Genomic DNA, 19,806 nt, shown 5'->3' with positions numbered 1-19,806 from the left:
GCCTAAGTAAAATACATTATTTCTCTCCAAATTATAATTAACATCTTTTATGAAATAAACCCACTTGGTTTGTTGGCCTAGGTCCTTGGAGCATGTTCCTCTCAAGGTCTCAAGTTTAATTCCCTCTTATGTCAATTTTTGTAGGCTTTGAATGGGACCCCGTAAGTGGATGATGAGATTGGTCCCCTCGGATTAGTCCCTGGTACCAATTTTGGTGGGCTTTGAATGGGTCCTGCAAGTGGACGGTGAGATTGGTCCCCTCAAATTAGTCGGTCCTAGGGCCGAATACCGAGTTTTTTAAATTAAAAAAAAAAAAACATCTTTTATGAAATAGTAAGGAAGGCACATAGGATACTTTATACAATAGACTTGATTTTTTTTATTTATTGAGATTGCATAAAATTTGTTCTTTTAATATGCGCAATATGCGCAACTTAGTAAAATTTTATTTATATTTCATTTCGAAATGTCATGTCAAAATTTTAGAAGAATCCATGATGTATAAAAAAAATGTGAGTTGAAAATTCAACCGTGAAAAATTTCTCTTTCACCTTACGCTTATCTCTTCACTTGATCTTGTCTAACAATTGAGGTATGGACGACTCAAAGTTTATGAATAGTCCCTAATTTCTTTCGTTCAATCTACACAATCCAGACTCATAGAAGCCAACTATAGTTGAGTCTTACATAAGAAATTAGACCAAAACAATACGAACAGTCAATATTTGAATTTTCATTGAGAGCAGTGATCACATTTAGTGTCCATTAATATTTTAAATATGATTTTAAGTTGAAGACCAAACATTGTTTTCATTTTTTTAAAAGACTAAAACATTGTTTTCTTGTTTCAAAAAAAAAAACATTGTTTTCTAGTATACCTAGGTTAATGCAATTTGTCCTTGACACAAATCAAAAAAAGAAAGAAAAAAAACATGATTACTTGAATCTAATGACTATGATTTTATGCACATTTAGTAGAACAAAGTGCTTTAAATGAAGTCACAAAAGTAGTGCATTGATCAAAGTTTGATTCTACACTAGCTAGATAAAGAAACCTAAGAAACAAAACACAAAAATGTTACTACATTTTTTTCCAATGCTAGTGAAAGACCTTAATCCTGATTACATGCATGAATTCCAAACAATGTTCAACATCCTAACACTTTACACTTCACATCAATCTGCACATTCTTTTCTCTTGTTCCAAATAATTTCATGTAACTCCCTAAGAGATGGAATGTCTTTGGTGTCTTAATGATGAGCCAGAAGATTTGGTATCTCCAAGGACTATAGAAGTTGGACTATTAGAACTCCCTGAAGTCTCTGAGCTTCTATTCTCTCCTTGTCCTTTACCAACATTCCATAACTTGTCAAATATTCTCCTCGACCGCGACGGTAACAATTGCATGCCACTTTTGCTGTTTTTGCTGCTACTTTTGTTCATTTTCACACTCTTACGAAACTCATCGTCTTTAAGCTTCATGCGACTTGTTTGTCTGTTGAGGGAATGGCAGCTCTTTACCGTGGTCTTCTCGTATTCTTCATCTTCGTTCACCAGTGTGCGTGGAGGATCACGTAGACTGTTAGCAAATGCTTGAGCGTTGGCTGCAGCTCGAAGATGTTCAAAATACACAACTTGCACTATAACTCGAAGTGGAAGACGTTCGTTCTCTGCAGCGTGCGCCGATGCCTCCGAAGTTAATTTCTTGACATTCATCAGTCCACATATGTTCTTCCTTTCAGATTTTGTTAAACTTGGGTGCTCCTGAAAATGATAGACTCGAGCGAATATTAAAATCTAAGCATAGAAATATTTATTTATACAATTACAATATAACAAAAAGCAAAGAAGTGAAATCATCATCTTCAAGGTAACAAAATTTACCTTCAAGTAGATGTCGATAGCTCTGTACAAACCGTCATGATTTGGTCTAGCAAAATCTGGAATTGACTGTGATAAATCGACAAAACTAGAGAGGCTGAGATGTGGATCATGTGCAATTTCTCCAAGATAACCATCGACCAACTTGCCGACATTCAATATCGCCCTATTCCCTAAAATAGATTCACCAAATACTTTATCTTTCTTTTCAACAATCTCCGAATCACAGTTTTTCTTTTCATTAGTCATGTACCGATTCAAAAGATCTTGCACCAAATCAATATCATAAGTAGTAGTCGCAGAAGACCTAGCTGGAATAAGTAAATCTTTGACCGAAGCTTCGTGCAATTTTAGGCTGATGCTGTTCATCAATTCTTTTCTGGACAATTCATCGGCTTCAACGAGTATGGCCACTTTCAATAGCTTCAGCAAGAAACTACAAGAACAACCAACACCACTATCGCAAGGCAATAAACAGACAATTGTTTCTACCAGAGATTTGTTTCTCCATGCATGGTCATCGGAAACCAGCGCATCAACAGAATCAGGTAACCACCTAACTGCATATGTTTTCAGCGCCTCCCCGATCACAACACCATCCATTCTTCCCTTTGATTTCACAGTAATCATTACACGTTTATAAAGATCAATATCTAGCTCACATATATCCTCAACCCACCAATCCTTCGGAACAGACTCAATTTTCTCTTTTGATGTTATCTTCTCCTCAACAATTTTATCGACCTGTGCTAATTTCCGGTTGTAAGTATAAGACCACGTGATGTTCACCGGATCCACAGAAGTTTTAGAAGCTATGGAATCTATGCATCTCCCAATGATCTTTAGATCCTCGGACCATGGGAGAAGCGATTTAGCAGTTTGGAGAACAATTATAGAATCCTTCCAGCTTCGAAAGATACTCGAGGTAAGAAACACATCAATTTTAAATATCAAGTTTCCTTTATCAATATTCTCCGTCATCTCAAGGTACTCGGCAGCACATCGAGCAGCCACGACATTGTATGCATTTAGAGTAACGGTCATTCCATAGCAGAACTTTGCACATATTTCAAAGGCCTTAGGCCCACCAGGGAAATCGTTCAAGTAGATTTCATCAGAATTATCTTCGTTAGCCTTTGACACCAACTTTTGTAAGTGATTGCTCTTCGACAATAGAGGGAACTGCAACACATGAAAACTAAAAATCAAAAAACAAGAATTGCTTATTTAACATGACAATAAAACACGTATGCTGAAAAAGTACATACCTTGTGAAGGTCAAACTTAACGTCACCAACGGCTATGATAATATCTGTAGCTAGTTCAGAAGATATGTACCTGCATAAATTGTAAATGAAATGGTTAGTTGATAAAGGGAAACTTATTCAAGTTTCATGTCACATAAACACTTATTGCGATTTGCGGAATAAGCAACCAAAATTTAGCCAAAACGAATTAAGATCTACGTTTTTCATGTCATCGTGATATTGTGAAAACTACTATCAGTCTATCACTATGTTTGGATGAGCATTTCTGTTGGTATGCTTGCATGCCAATAACAATTTCACCGTGAATTTATAAAGCAACAAATTGGAGCTTCCACACAACTGCATGTTGACACCGTGATTCACTTAAACTCCAAATACACGCTATGTAGTTTTTGCAAAATCACAGTGGTCAAGCAAACTCACTTTAAATCCAAACATGCACTAACATTACTGACTGAGGGCACACACAAATTAACAATTTGAAGGTACATGATTAAATCAGTGGTAGATATTATATTACAGGCACATGATTAACAAAGCATTGGTGAGTTGTATTAATCTTGGAGTTTCTAACTTTACTATTGACCTACTACGGAGGAGTCAAATCCAATAAATTAATATACACCAACCAAATATTGTTCATACTTCCCATCCGAGTTGAATACGTGTAAGCACATGATTAATAACAAGCTGAGAATCTACCAACCAACCATAATATTTTTGAAATAATCAATACACATTAAAAAGTTGATAGTGATAATCTGAGCACTCCACTGGAACTCACATGCTAAAAAGTATGACTAATTATATATAGAAAAACATAGATAAAGAACAATTATTATTATAATATTAAAATTACTATTGTTCCATAAAAGACTTTGCAAACTAGCATGATTATAAATGCTGATTACTCCATACCAATTATACACAATGTTTGGACCACAAGCTCATGCTCATCAAGAAATTCACAATTTGAAGGTTTGGACACTTTGGACCACCTTCAATTAAATCTCTCTCTAACTTTTTCTCACTTTCCAGTTACAAGCAATATAGACTATTGAAATTATTTGAGTGGTTTTCTATACAATAATGGGTTTCTTTTGAAGGTATCAATCTTTAAAAACATTGAACTGGAACCAAACTTCGAATCGGCGAGTTCTCTAGATTATGTTAAGAATTTTACGTTGACTAAGATATGACATGAACATATCACCTTACATGCCGGTTTTATAAGGATGAGTCGCCAGCCTGGCTTATCGAACCACAAGTTTATAAAGTAGGGACGGTTTGGTTATACTCGACTCCCAATTTTCTATAAGGACTCCTCCTTATAAGCCAATTTTCTATAAGGACTCCTCGCCTTATAAGCCAATTTTTTATGGTTGAGTTATACTCAACTCCCAATTCTAATAGTTCAACCGTTTTAGAAGCCGGTTTTATAAAGATGAGTCAGAGTTGGTCTGACTAATCGAATGCTCGAATAGCAAGCATTGAAGGTGTCTGGTTCGGTTTTTAAAACATTGTTAGAAAGAATCAAACTGTAACTAGCAGTGACTCAACAAACACCGAAGCTATTTCAGTTTATATTCAGTAACAGGAAAAACAGTAAAAACACACTAGCACACATTAACTATTTAACTGTAAGAGAACAAAAACAAATAAACAATACAGGAAAAACATGAAACAGAAGAATCAAACAAAAAAACAAAGTAAAGTTAGCAGAAAACAAGAAAGCAACAAAAGAGAAGAACATGATATACCTGACAAACTTCCCATCAGATTGAAGTGCATCAGGCTTAGAACCCAACTTCATATACTTCATTTTCTTTAACTTGTTTTTTTTCTTTCTCTCCTTCAAACCAAACAAAGGAAAAAGACCCAAATAAAAAATAGTTATAAAAAAAAAACACAGTTTCAGACAAAAGAACAAGGTAGGTCCATGTTTGTTTTGAAGTAAGACATTGAAACAAAGAGAGTGTGTTAGATGTAGTTGGAGAAGAGAATGAAAAGGTGAAGGATGCAGAAAATGAAAAAGAAAGAAGAGAGAAAACGTGTTAAGAAATGGAAGGTAATGAATGGTGTTATTAATGTTTGTTGGTGAAGAAAAGAAGATGGCGTCAGAAATAATTGAAAAAGTTGAAATATGAGAGAGAGAGAGAGAGAGAGAGAGAGAGAGAGAGAGAGAGAGAGAGAGATTGGCTCGGCCGCCTTATTTGGATTAAAGCATGGTGATGCAGAGTGAGTGAAGAATATGGTTGAGGCGCAAATCTCAAAAGAAATAAAAGAGAGAGTGAATGAGGGGTCTACTCTACTCTAGTGTAGTAGTCTGTTCTGTTGTTGTTGTGGTGCAGCTAGTGTTTCTTTCTATTCTGTATTCTGAGCCAAACACACTTTCTCTGCTACGTGAATCATGATCGTTTCCACCCTCTGACGCCTTTGTCTCTCGCTCCATATATAAATAAATAAATGCTGATTTATATCATCTAAATTTACATGTTAATGCATATACGCAGATTTCTTTTAACTTAATTAAGATTTTGAGTTGCGTTTTAGGAGTAGTATAAAGTGTTTGTTGTTTATTTAGATTTCACAAAATTTGAGTGACTATGTTTTATAGTTGAGCGCAGAAGATATTCGGTTTATGAATGAGAAAAAAAAAAGGATTATTGTCAAAAATGTTAATAAGAATATTTTTTGTGTTAAGTAATTTATCATATACTAGTACTTGTAGGTCACATATTAAGATTTTGTTTACTACTCCCTCCGTCCCAAAAAGAATGACTCAGTTGACCGAAACACGCATGCCAATGCATAACTTTGGCGACTAATATCTTTAATTGTATAATAGTAAAAATTATAAAAAATTGATATTTTGAAAATACTCATCGAGACGAATCTAACAACATCTTATATGTTAATATTTATTTTTATTTATTAGTAGAAAAATATGGTCAAAACAATATATATGAATAGTGCATATATTTAAAATGGGTCATTCTTTTTGGGACGGAGGGAGTATAATGATAATGATGATGAATGATTCCACAGCAGAAAATTGATTAGCAAATATCTAGTCTTGAAAAAACTTTGACTCTTTTGGTAAAAATAGAGGACCAGTGATGATAAGTTAGTTGATAAATTATTTGAAATGTTTAGTAAAATTAATGCTTCAATATGTTGATAGAAGTAAAATGGAATAAAAAAGTTGTTAGGCATCATTTAGTGGTAAGAGTTTTAGATAGTATGTTAAAAAATTTATTTCGATTTTCAGCTCTAAACAAAAATAAAATAAAAGGATATGAGTTTATGTGCATTCAAGAAATGGTGCTGTAGTTGGTAAATTTTAAGCCGTCGATCTTGCCTGACGGTTTAGAGCATTCATAATGGAGAAATCCAATTTTAGGTACTTAAGTGGGTCTCGCGTGTACAAATTACTCATTTATAATTTTCTAATAATAGTACATAATAAATATTCAATCTCTCACTGTTCAGTCCAAGTTCATCAATCGATTTTCGTAATTTTTTTTCCTTCCATTTTATTTCCACAAAACCAAACACACCATACATAAAAATCCATTTATTTACATAAACTATTTTGTATAAATAGTCAATTCAAACGGGATCAAAAATATATATGTGTGTCAATTTCACATTAACTCTTTAAACTAAAAATTCAAATGCTATTATTATTAGCAACCAAAAAAAAATGCTACTATAAAACAATAACAAAAACCAAAATTTATCAATTTTATTTGGACTAAAAATATTTAATTGAATAAAATAAAATAAAAAGAAAGATAGGAGTAAATTGGAGAAAGAGTGTGCTCAAGTTAGAGAGACAAGTGTGAGTGTTTGGCGTAATGTATGTACTGTACCCATTGTATATAGTGTAGGGGACTACTATGACAGGGTGGCTCCGAGTCAGAGGTTCTTTATGAGCTTTCATCCATTTTATGTTATCTTCATGCTTGCTCATGCCCAGATAAAAACACGCAATTCTTTTTCTTGGACTGTTTTCTCCCTCAACACTATTCTTATTCTCTATTATGTCCTCACACGTCATACTACTATTTCCTTTGTTTGATGACGACATAAATACTCAGTAATACTAGTAACATAAACAAAAAAGTAGTAGTACTAGTACTTCAACTTTTACTTTTGCAATGCATCACTCATCACATTTTTTCTTTTTAATTAAGGAGTACAATTGAAGAAAAAAATAATAAAAAGAGTCAATGCATTTTAGAAGAGCATCTTTTTGTAAGACGAAATGAATAATCTTGTTTTCTTAATTTTTCATGCATTGGAGCTTAGTTCCTCCGTCCCAAAATATAAGAGTTATTTTGACTAAATAACACTATTTATTTATCTTACTTTGATCATATTTTTTTAATAATATATAGATATAAATATTAGCATATAAGATCTTGTTTGATTTGTTTTGATGAGTATTTTCAAAATATTAAGTTTTTATAATTTTTACTAATAGATAATTAAAAATATTAATGATCAAAATTATACGTTGACTTACGTGCATTAGTCAAACTAGCTCTTATATTTTTGGGACGGATGAAGTATTAACTAGTGTGGAGGTCTCTGTTAATGGATTTCATAATTTTGGAGAGAAAAATCATCTTTTTTGTCTCAAAAGACCTCTTTGAATGGGATCCCGCATATCAGCGGTGAGATTGTTTTTCTCGAATTAGTCGATCTTTGGACCATATACCAAATTTTCAATTTCTCTTGGTTCCAATTTCTCTTTGTTATTATTACATCTACAATTTCATTATCCATAAATTTATTTTCTTCAAATAACTCGATACCTCATACACAAAGACAATAAAAAAATAAGAACTAAATAAATAACAAAGAGATGAAATATATTGTCAAAAAAAAACAAAGAGATGAAATATAGTTACTTTGTTTTAAGGAGAATGATAAATGTGGAAAATATTTATTGAACTTGTGGTGTATTCAATTATCTAAACATTAAATTTTTTGTATCATTAAATGATATATTTATATTTTTAGGTAGCTTAATATGTGCTATTATGTTTATCATCCTACAGACAAGCATGCATAGCTATGATTAAGAATCGAATCCGAGATGAAAATTGACATTAATTGGAAACAAAACAAACATATAGTTCAACTATCTTTTCTAACTCAAATTGTATGAATTACAAAGATCGAAACAAACAAAGTATTAAAACGATTTTGTGTCATGAAACATTAATGCACTTACTATTGATTGATTCCAAATGACTACTACACATAAATAGTCTCCATAATGGATAATATTCTAATTGGGCCTAAAGCCAATAAAAACCAACCAAACAATTCAAAGACTAAATGTTCAATGAATAAAAGCTACATCAATATTATTTAATTAATTAAATTAACCTATATAATCATAGGAGAATGTTAACACGTGTCTTAAGGCTAATTTGTACATTTTAACTTTTTGAAGCATTAAATTTCTTGTATCATTATATGTTAAGTTTCTATTTTGTTATATTTTAATATGTGCCCTTAGGGCACATTTTAACAAGACCCATAATCATATTATATTATTTCGCGCACCATGTGATAGGATTATAATGGTTAACTTAATTAATTAAATAATATTGATGTATTTTTAACACTCCACTTTTCAAATACTTTTTTTATCAGATCTTATGAATGGATTATATTCTAATTGGGCCTAAAGGCAATAAAGTCAAACTAAACAATTCAAAGACTAAAAGTTCGGAAGCTTTACAGAATTATTATGAGGCTATGCGACTGGAAATTGATCCCTATGATCGAAGTTAACTAAAAGCTACACCAATATTATTTAATTAATTAAATTAACCTATATAATCCTATCATATTCTTCCGCGCACACATCATTGAGAAGTTTCTCCAAAAGGAGAAATCTCTCTTTTATAAATTCAACTTGTCTTATGTGCATGCCTCTAAATTAATAACAAAACAAAGAGATTTCACATATCATACCTCTATGATCTGTCAATTAGAAGCATGCACAGAAGACAAATTGAATTTATAAAAAAGAGATTTCTCCTTTTGGAGAAACTTCTCAATGACGAGTGCGCGAAAAAATACCATGTGATAAGATTATAGTGGTTACCTTAATTAATTAAATAATATTGATGTATTTTTAACACTCCACTTTCCAAATACTTTTTTTATCACATCTTATGAAGGGATAATATTCTAATTGGGCCTAAAGGCAATAAAGCCCAACTAAACACTTCAAAGACTAAAAGTTCAATTAATAAAAGTTCAACTAAAAGCTACATCAATATTATTTAATTAATTAAATTAACCTATATAATCCTATCATATTCTTTCGCGCACTCGTCGTTGAGAAGTTTCTCCAAAAGGAGAAATCTCTCTTTTATAAATTCAAGTTGTCTTCTGTGCATGCCTCTAAATTAATAACAAAACAAAGAGATTTCACATATCATACCTCTATGATCTGTCAATTTAGAAACATGCACAGAAGACAAATTAAATTTATAAAAAAGAGATTTCTCCTTTTGGAGAAACTTCTCAATGACGAGTGCGCGAAAGAATACCATGTGATAAGATTATAGCGGTTAACTTAATTAATTAAATAATATTGATGTATTTTTAACACTCCACTTTCCAAGTACTTTTTTTTATCAGATCTTATGAAGGGATTATATTCTAATTGGGCCTAAAGGCAATAAAGTCAAACTAAAAAATTCAAAGACTAAAAGTTCAACTAAAAGCTACATCAATATTATTTAATTAATTAAATTAACCTATATAATCCTATCATATTCTTCTGCGCACTCGTCGTTGAGAAGTTTCTCTAAAAGGAGAAATATCTCTTTTATAAATTCAACTTGTCTTCTGTGCATGCCTCTAAATTAATAACAAAACAAAGAGATTTCACATATGATACCTCTATGATCTGTCAATTTAGTAGCATGCACAGAAGACTAATTGAATTTATAAAAAAGAGATTTCTCCTTTTAGAGAAACTCCCAATGACGAGTGCGCGAAAGAATACCATGTGATAGGATTATAATGGTTAACTTAATTAATTAAATAATATTGATGTATTTTTAACACTCCACTTTCCAAATACTTTTTTTATCAGATCTTATGAATGGATTATATTCTAATTGGGCCTAAAGGCAATAAAGTCAAACTAAACAATTCAAAGACTAAAAGTTCGGAAGCTTTACAGAATTATTATGAGGCTATGCGACTGGAAATTGATCCCTATGATCGAAGTTAACTAAAAGCTACACCAATATTATTTAATTAATTAAATTAACCTATATAATCCTATCATATTCTTTCGCGCACACATCGTTGAGAAGTTTCTCCAAAAGGAGAAATCTCTCTTTTATAAATTCAACTTGTCTTATGTGCATGCCTCTAAATTAATAACAAAACAAAGAGATTTCACATATCATACCTCTATGATCTGTCAATTAGAAGCATGCACAGAAGACAAATTGAATTTATAAAAAAGAGATTTCTCCTTTTGGAGAAACTTCTCAATGACGAGTGCGCGAAAAAATACCATGTGATAAGATTATAGTGGTTACCTTAATTAATTAAATAATATTGATGTATTTTTAACACTCCACTTTCCAAATACTTTTTTTATCACATCTTATGAAGGGATAATATTCTAATTGGGCCTAAAGGCAATAAAGCCCAACTAAACACTTCAAAGACTAAAAGTTCAATTAATAAAAGTTCAACTAAAAGCTACATCAATATTATTTAATTAATTAAATTAACCTATATAATCCTATCATATTCTTCCGCGCACTCGTCGTTGAGAAGTTTCTCCAAAAGGAGAAATCTCTCTTTTATAAATTCAAGTTGTCTTCTGTGCATGCCTCTAAATTAATAACAAAACAAAGAGATTTCACATATCATACCTCTATGATCTGTCAATTTAGAAACATGCACAGAAGACAAATTAAATTTATAAAAAAGAGATTTCTCCTTTTGGAGAAACTTCTCAATGACGAGTGCGCGAAAGAATACCATGTGATAAGATTATAGCGGTTAACTTAATTAATTAAATAATATTGATGTATTTTTAACACTCCACTTTCCAAGTACTTTTTTTTATCAGATCTTATGAAGGGATTATATTCTAATTGGGCCTAAAGGCAATAAAGTCAAACTAAAAAATTCAAAGACTAAAAGTTCAACTAAAAGCTACATCAATATTATTTAATTAATTAAATTAACCTATATAATCCTATCATATTCTTCTGCGCACTCGTCGTTGAGAAGTTTCTCTAAAAGGAGAAATATCTCTTTTATAAATTCAACTTGTCTTCTGTGCATGCCTCTAAATTAATAACAAAACAAAGAGATTTCACATATGATACCTCTATGATCTGTCAATTTAGAAGCATGCACAGAAGACTAATTGAATTTATAAAAAAGAGATTTCTCCTTTTAGAGAAACTCTCAATGACGAGTGCGCGAAAGAATACCATGTGATAGGATTATAATGGTTAACTTAATTAATTAAATAATATTGATGTATTTTTAACACTCCACTTTCCAAATACTTTTTTTATCAGATCTTATGAATGGATTATATTCTAATTGGGCCTAAAGGCAATAAAGTCAAACTAAACAATTCAAAGACTAAAAGTTCGGAAGCTTTACAGAATTATTATGAGGCTATGCGACTGGAAATTGATCCCTATGATCGAAGTTAACTAAAAGCTACACCAATATTATTTAATTAATTAAATTAACCTATATAATCCTATCATATTCTTCCGCGCACACATCGTTGAGAAGTTTCTCCAAAAGGAGAAATCTCTCTTTTATAAATTGAACTTGTCTTATGTGCATGCCTCTAAATTAATAACAAAACAAAGAGATTTCACATATCATACCTCTATGATCTGTCAATTAGAAGCATGCACAGAAGACAAATTGAATTTATAAAAAAGAGATTTCTCCTTTTGGAGAAACTTCTCAATGACGAGTGCGCGAAAAAATACCATGTGATAAGATTATAGTGGTTACCTTAATTAATTAAATAATATTGATGTATTTTTAACACTCCACTTTCCAAATACTTTTTTTATCACATCTTATGAAGGGATAATATTCTAATTGGGCCTAAAGGCAATAAAGCCCAACTAAACACTTCAAAGACTAAAAGTTCAATTAATAAAAGTTCAACTAAAAGCTACATCAATATTATTTAATTAATTAAATTAACCTATATAATCCTATCATATTCTTCCGCGCACTCGTCGTTGAGAAGTTTCTCCAAAAGGAGAAATCTCTCTTTTATAAATTCAAGTTGTCTTCTGTGCATGCCTCTAAATTAATAACAAAACAAAGAGATTTCACATATCATACCTCTATGATCTGTCAATTTAGAAACATGCACAGAAGACAAATTAAATTTATAAAAAAGAGATTTCTCCTTTTGGAGAAACTTCTCAATGACGAGTGCGCGAAAGAATACCATGTGATAAGATTATAGCGGTTAACTTAATTAATTAAATAATATTGATGTATTTTTAACACTCCACTTTCCAAGTACTTTTTTTTATCAGATCTTATGAAGGGATTATATTCTAATTGGGCCTAAAGGCAATAAAGTCAAACTAAAAAATTCAAAGACTAAAAGTTCAACTAAAAGCTACATCAATATTATTTAATTAATTAAATTAACCTATATAATCCTATCATATTCTTCTGCGCACTCGTCGTTGAGAAGTTTCTCTAAAAGGAGAAATATCTCTTTTATAAATTCAACTTGTCTTCTGTGCATGCCTCTAAATTAATAACAAAACAAAGAGATTTCACATATGATACCTCTATGATACGTCAATTTAGAAGCATGCACATAAGACTAATTGAATTTATAAAAAAGAGATTTCTCCTTTTAGAGAAACTCTCAATGACGAGTGCGCGAAAGAATACCATGTGATAGGATTATAATGGTTAACTTAATTAATTAAATAATATTGATGTATTTTTAACACTCCACTTTCCAAATACTTTTTTTTATCAGATCTTATGAATGGATTATATTCTAATTGGGCCTAAAGGCAATAAAGTCAAACTAAACAATTCAAAGACTAAAAGTTCGGAAGCTTTACAGAATTATTATGAGGCTATGCGACTGGAAATTGATCCCTATGATCGAAGTTAACTAAAAGCTACACCAATATTATTTAATTAATTAAATTAACCTATATAATCCTATCATATTCTTCCGCGCACACATCGTTGAGAAGTTTCTCCAAAAGGAGAAATCTCTCTTTTATAAATTCAACTTGTCTTATGTGCATGCCTCTAAATTAATAACAAAACAAAGAGATTTCACATATCATACCTCTATGATCTGTCAATTAGAAGCATGCACAGAAGACAAATTGAATTTATAAAAAAGAGATTTCTCCTTTTGGAGAAACTTCTCAATGACGAGTGCGCGAAAAAATACCATGTGATAAGATTATAGTGGTTACCTTAATTAATTAAATAATATTGATGTATTTTTAACACTCCACTTTCCAAATACTTTTTTTATCACATCTTATGAAGGGATAATATTCTAATTGGGCCTAAAGGCAATAAAGCCCAACTAAACACTTCAAAGACTAAAAGTTCAATTAATAAAAGTTCAACTAAAAGCTACATCAATATTATTTAATTAATTAAATTAACCTATATAATCCTATCATATTCTTCCGCGCACTCGTCGTTGAGAAGTTTCTCCAAAAGGAGAAATCTCCCTTTTATAAATTCAAGTTGTCTTCTGTGCATGCCTCTAAATTAATAACAAAACAAAGAGATTTCACATATCATACCTCTATGATCTGTCAATTTAGAAACATGCACAGAAGACAAATTAAATTTATAAAAAAGAGATTTCTCCTTTTGGAGAAACTTCTCAATGACGAGTGCGCGAAAGAATACCATGTGATAAGATTATAGCGGTTAACTTAATTAATTAAATAATATTGATGTATTTTTAACACTCCACTTTCCAAGTACTTTTTTTTATCAGATCTTATGAAGGGATTATATTCTAATTGGGCCTAAAGGCAATAAAGTCAAACTAAAAAATTCAAAGACTAAAAGTTCAACTAAAAGCTACATCAATATTATTTAATTAATTAAATTAACCTATATAATCCTATCATATTCTTCTGCGCACTCGTCGTTGAGAAGTTTCTCTAAAAGGAGAAATATCTCTTTTATAAATTCAACTTGTCTTCTGTGCATGCCTCTAAATTAATAACAAAACAAAGAGATTTCACATATGATACCTCTATGATCTGTCAATTTAGAAGCATGCACAGAAGACTAATTGAATTTATAAAAAAGAGATTTCTCCTTTTAGAGAAACTCTCAATGACGAGTGCGCGAAAGAATACCATGTGATAGGATTATAATGGTTAACTTAATTAATTAAATAATATTGATGTATTTTTAACACTCCACTTTCCAAATACTTTTTTTATCAGATCTTATGAATGGATTATATTCTAATTGGGCCTAAAGGCAATAAAGTCAAACTAAACAATTCAAAGACTAAAAGTTCGGAAGCTTTACAGAATTATTATGAGGCTATGCGACTGGAAATTGATCCCTATGATCGAAGTTAACTAAAAGCTACACCAATATTATTTAATTAATTAAATTAACCTATATAATCCTATCAAATTCTTCCGCGCACACATCGTTGAGAAGTTTCTCCAAAAGGAGAAATCTCTCTTTTATAAATTCAACTTGTCTTATGTGCATGCCTCTAAATTAATAACAAAACAAAGAGATTTCACATATCATACCTCTATGATCTGTCAATTAGAAGCATGCACAGAAGACAAATTGAATTTATAAAAAAGAGATTTCTCCTTTTGGAGAAACTTCTCAATGACGAGTGCGCGAAAAAATACCATGTGATAAGATTATAGTGGTTACCTTAATTAATTAAATAATATTGATGTATTTTTAACACTCCACTTTCCAAATACTTTTTTTATCACATCTTATGAAGGGATAATATTCTAATTGGGCCTAAAGGCAATAAAGCCCAACTAAACACTTCAAAGACTAAAAGTTCAATTAATAAAAGTTCAACTAAAAGCTACATCAATATTATTTAATTAATTAAATTAACCTATATAATCCTATCATATTCTTCCGCGCACTCGTCGTTGAGAAGTTTCTCCAAAAGGAGAAATCTCTCTTTTATAAATTCAAGTTGTCTTCTGTGCATGCCTCTAAATTAATAACAAAACAAAGAGATTTCACATATCATACCTCTATGATCTGTCAATTTAGAAACATGCACAGAAGACAAATTAAATTTATAAAAAAGAGATTTCTCCTTTTGGAGAAACTTCTCAATGACGAGTGCGCGAAAGAATACCATGTGATAAGATTATAGCGGTTAACTTAATTAATTAAATAATATTGATGTATTTTTAACACTCTACTTTCCAAGTACTTTTTTTTATCAGATCTTATGAAGGGATTATATTCTAATTGGGCCTAAAGGCAATAAAGTCAAACTAAAAAATTCAAAGACTAAAAGTTCAACTAAAAGCTACATCAATATTATTTAATTAATTAAATTAACCTATATAATCCTATCATATTCTTCTGCGCACTCGTCGTTGAGAAGTTTCTCTAAAAGGAGAAATATCTCTTTTATAAATTCAACTTGTCTTCTGTGCATGCCTCTAAATTAATAACAAAACAAAGAGATTTCACATATGATACCTCTATGATCTGTCAATTTAGAAGCATGCACAGAAGACTAATTGAATTTATAAAAAAGAGATTTCTCCTTTTAGAGAAACTCTCAATGACGAGTGCGCGAAAGAATACCATGTGATAGGATTATAATGGTTAACTTAATTAATTAAATAATATTGATGTATTTTTAACACTTCACTTTCCAAATACTTTTTTTATCAGATCTTATGAATGGATTATATTCTAATTGGGCCTAAAGGCAATAAAGTCAAACTAAACAATTCAAAGACTAAAAGTTCGGAAGCTTTACAGAATTATTATGAGGCTATGCGACTGGAAATTGATCCCTATGATCGAAGTTAACTAAAAGCTACACCAATATTATTTAATTAATTAAATTAACCTATATAATCCTATCATATTCTTCCGCGCACACATCGTTGAGAAGTTTCTCCAAAAGGAGAAATCTCTCTTTTATAAATTCAACTTGTCTTATGTGCATGCCTCTAAATTAATAACAAAACAAAGAGATTTCACATATCATACCTCTATGATCTGTCAATTAGAAGCATGCACATCTGTCAATTAGAAGCATGCACAGAAGACAAATTGAATTTATAAAAAAGAGATTTCTCCTTTTGGAGAAACTTCTCAATGACGAGTGCGCGAAAAAATACCATGTGATAAGATTATAGTGGTTACCTTAATTAATTAAATAATATTGATGTATTTTTAACACTCCACTTTCCAAATACTTTTTTTATCACATCTTATGAAGGGATAATATTCTAATTGGGCCTAAAGGCAATAAAGCCCAACTAAACACTTCAAAGACTAAAAGTTCAATTAATAAAAGTTCAACTAAAAGCTACATCAATATTATTTAATTAATTAAATTAACCTATATAATCCTATCATATTCTTCCGCGCACTCGTCGTTGAGAAGTTTCTCCAAAAGGAGAAATCTCTCTTTTATAAATTCAAGTTGTCTTCTGTGCATACCTCTAAATTAATAACAAAACAAAGAGATTTCACATATCATACCTCTATGATCTGTCAATTTAGAAACATGCACAGAAGACAAATTAAATTTATAAAAAAGAGATTTCTCCTTTTGGAGAAACTTCTCAATGACGAGTGCGCGAAAGAATACCATGTGATAAGATTATAGCGGTTAACTTAATTAATTAAATAATATTGATGTATTTTTAACACTCCACTTTCCAAGTACTTTTTTTTATCAGATCTTATGAAGGGATTATATTCTAATTGGGCCTAAAGGCAATAAAGTCAAACTAAAAAATTCAAAGACTAAAAGTTCAACTAAAAGCTACATCAATATTATTTAATTAATTAAATTAACCTATATAATCCTATCATATTCTTCTGCGCACTCGTCGTTGAGAAGTTTCTCTAAAAGGAGAAATATCTCTTTTATAAATTCAACTTGTCTTCTGTGCATGCCTCTAAATTAATAACAAAACAAAGAGATTTCACATATGATACCTCTATGATCTGTCAATTTAGAAGCATGCACAGAAGACTAATTGAATTTATAAAAAAGAGATTTCTCCTTTTAGAGAAACTCTCAATGACGAGTGCGCGAAAGAATACCATGTGATAGGATTATAATGGTTAACTTAATTAATTAAATAATATTGATGTATTTTTAACACTCCACTTTCCAAATACTTTTTTTATCAGATCTTATGAATGGATTATATTCTAATTGGGCCTAAAGGCAATAAAGTCAAACTAAACAATTCAAAGACTAAAAGTTCGGAAGCTTTACAGAATTATTATGAGGCTATGCGACTGGAAATTGATCCCTATGATCGAAGTTAACTAAAAGCTACACCAATATTATTTAATTAATTAAATTAACCTATATAATCCTATCATATTCTTCCGCGCACACATCGTTGAGAAGTTTCTCCAAAAGGAGAAATCTCTCTTTTATAAATTCAACTTGTCTTATGTGCATGCCTCTAAATTAATAACAAAACAAAGAGATTTCACATATTATACCTCTATGATCTGTCAATTTAGAAACATGCACAGAAGACTAATTGAATTTATAAAAAAGAGATTTCTCCTTTTGGAGAAACTCTCAATGACGAGTGCGCGAAAGAATACCATGTGATAGGATTATAATGGTTAACTTAATTAATTAAATAATATTGATGTATTTTTAAGACTCAACTTTTCAAATACTTTTTTATCAAGTTTTTGCAATTAGATAGAATGCAAGATTTTGAATGATAATAATTAGAATGCAAAATTTTGATTGCAACATGTTTCGAATCAATCCAACAAAAATAAACTTCTTCAAGTACATGCAACTCAATCAACTCATTTTTAAGAAACATACATGAAATTATCTTGAGAGATTTTATATATGGTTTTATATATGGTTTTATGTCATTAATTTTGTTTGTGGTTTTCAATTCATAATGTATTGAAGTTAACAAATTATTTTTTTTAGAATTCATAAGCTCTAATGAAAACGTAGTTGGAAAGTAGAGTATTAGAAATAAATCTTTGAAAACTCTTGCAAACCATGTTGAAACCTTCTTAGTGTTGTATAGCAAATGTGTTAGATATTTCACATTGCTTAAAAAAGTGAAGGTAAAATATTTTATAAATAAGAGGATCTATATAAACTTGTTGAGGAAAAATTCCAAAATCTATTTTGTTGTTTTAATGATAAAAAATTAAAATGACTTAAGAATCATTTTGATTTTTCAAGAACTCCATTTGGAAAACTTGAAATCTGAGATTTTCGCTCATATCAAATAAAGAGTGTTTAATTAATATATTAAAATTTCAAAATCTGAAAATAAAAATTTGTGATATGCATATCGGTATATATAATAAAAAATTAGATATAAATCAAGTAGAGCGGTATTGATGACACATACCTTAATTACTTCATCGATTTGGTTTTTGTAATTGTGCTTATTTTCATAAGATTGATCGTCTTCAACATTGGGTGCACTTGGATCTTCATCAATTGAAGGGAGCAGATTGTCTCCCGTGAAGTAAATGTCCAGTCAGATTTCATCCATTGATTTAGGCAAGAGAGAGAAATGAACAAAAGAAAAAGATAAATTCAAGGGTTGGGATCTTCATTGGACTCCCTATAGTGGAAATTGTATGGAAGACAATCCATTCCCGAAATTGAATACACGGGTAATTTGATCAAGGTAGCATATTGAAAATATCACAGGCCGCGGCCAATGTTGAAATCATAAATCGAATTTAATATGGATTAGTTAAATTTAAATAAAAAAACCTACTTTGCCTATGAAGCTATACTAGTATAATAAAAGAGTACCATTGTTGAAAGCACAACATAAATTTTAGAATACTTAGAAAAATAAAAGAGAAAGTAAAGAGTATCAAAAAGAAGAAACCATGAAGAAAAAAAAAGAAAGAAAACAATGGACAAAAGAAGGATAAATAAAATTGAAGAAGGAATGAGGAAAAATGAATTGCAGCCGCATCGTTTTATAGAACGAGAAAATGAGACGAGCACGGATTTAGGGTTAGAAAAAATCCGGGTTTGGGCCTTGCAAATCTAATCTAATCTAACTCTACTAAAGAACGGGTAAAATGAGATTAGACGAGAACGAATTTGGGTTAGAAAAAATATGGGCTTGGGCCTTGCAAATGTAATTCTACTAAAATAAACTATGGATTTTAGCACAAGTATAAAACTCCATTTCACGGCAAAAAAAAAAACCCCACCATTTTTTAATGACCATTTCAATATTTTTGTGCCTTGTTAGATTTACATTAAAAACTTTTTTTTATGAAGCATTTAAATATTTTGTGACTTTGTAAGTTTCACAATAAAAACCTTTATTTTTAAAATGAAAAAATATAGAATTATGGATAACACAATTG

General features: G+C 30.6%; 1 protein-coding gene across 3 annotated transcripts; it reads right to left on the bottom strand.

The window, feature by feature from the left end:
- Positions 1–975: 975 nt before the first annotated feature.
- On the bottom strand, positions 976–5,643 carry LOC123915929 (BTB/POZ domain-containing protein NPY1). 3 transcript variants are annotated; one of them, XM_045967229.1, is made up of 5 exons: positions 5,458–5,594; positions 4,911–5,002; positions 3,151–3,220; positions 1,886–3,064; positions 976–1,765 (listed from the first exon to the last, which is right to left on the bottom strand). In XM_045967229.1, exons 2-5 carry the CDS (start codon positions 4,970–4,972, stop codon positions 1,226–1,228), a joined length of 1,851 nt encoding a protein of 616 aa, XP_045823185.1. In that variant the 5' UTR covers positions 4,973–5,002; positions 5,458–5,594; the 3' UTR covers positions 976–1,225. The 3 variants fall into 3 exon arrangements, with proteins under 3 accessions (XP_045823185.1, XP_045823177.1, XP_045823194.1); XM_045967221.1 differs by having other exon boundaries at positions 4,911–5,643; XM_045967238.1 differs by lacking the exons at positions 4,911–5,002; positions 5,458–5,594 and adding an exon at positions 3,349–3,773.
- Between the last annotated feature and the right edge of the window lie 14,163 nt (positions 5,644–19,806).

The sequence above is a fragment of the Trifolium pratense genome, linkage group LG1 (assembly GCF_020283565.1).
Source record: "Trifolium pratense cultivar HEN17-A07 linkage group LG1, ARS_RC_1.1, whole genome shotgun sequence".
NCBI classification, from domain to species: Eukaryota; Viridiplantae; Streptophyta; class Magnoliopsida; order Fabales; family Fabaceae; genus Trifolium; species Trifolium pratense.
The sequence above is the reverse complement of the archived record's forward strand: the minus strand, read 5'-3'. Positions and strand labels throughout refer to the sequence as shown.

What these genes read in the sequence shown, in the direction of transcription:
- LOC123915929 (XM_045967221.1), bottom strand. Translation starts at nt 4,972, where the DNA reads ATGAAGTATATGAAGTTGGGTTCTAAGCCTGATGCACTTCAATCTGAT. An exon ending in TCTGATGGGAAGTTTGTCAG is followed by an intron (nt 3,221 to 4,910) that starts GTATATCATGTT and finishes CAATTTATGCAG; the next exon opens with GTACATATCTTCTGAACTAG. An exon ending in CTATCGACATCTACTTGAAG is followed by an intron (nt 1,766 to 1,885) that starts GTAAATTTTGTT and finishes TATCATTTTCAG; the next exon opens with GAGCACCCAAGTTTAACAAA.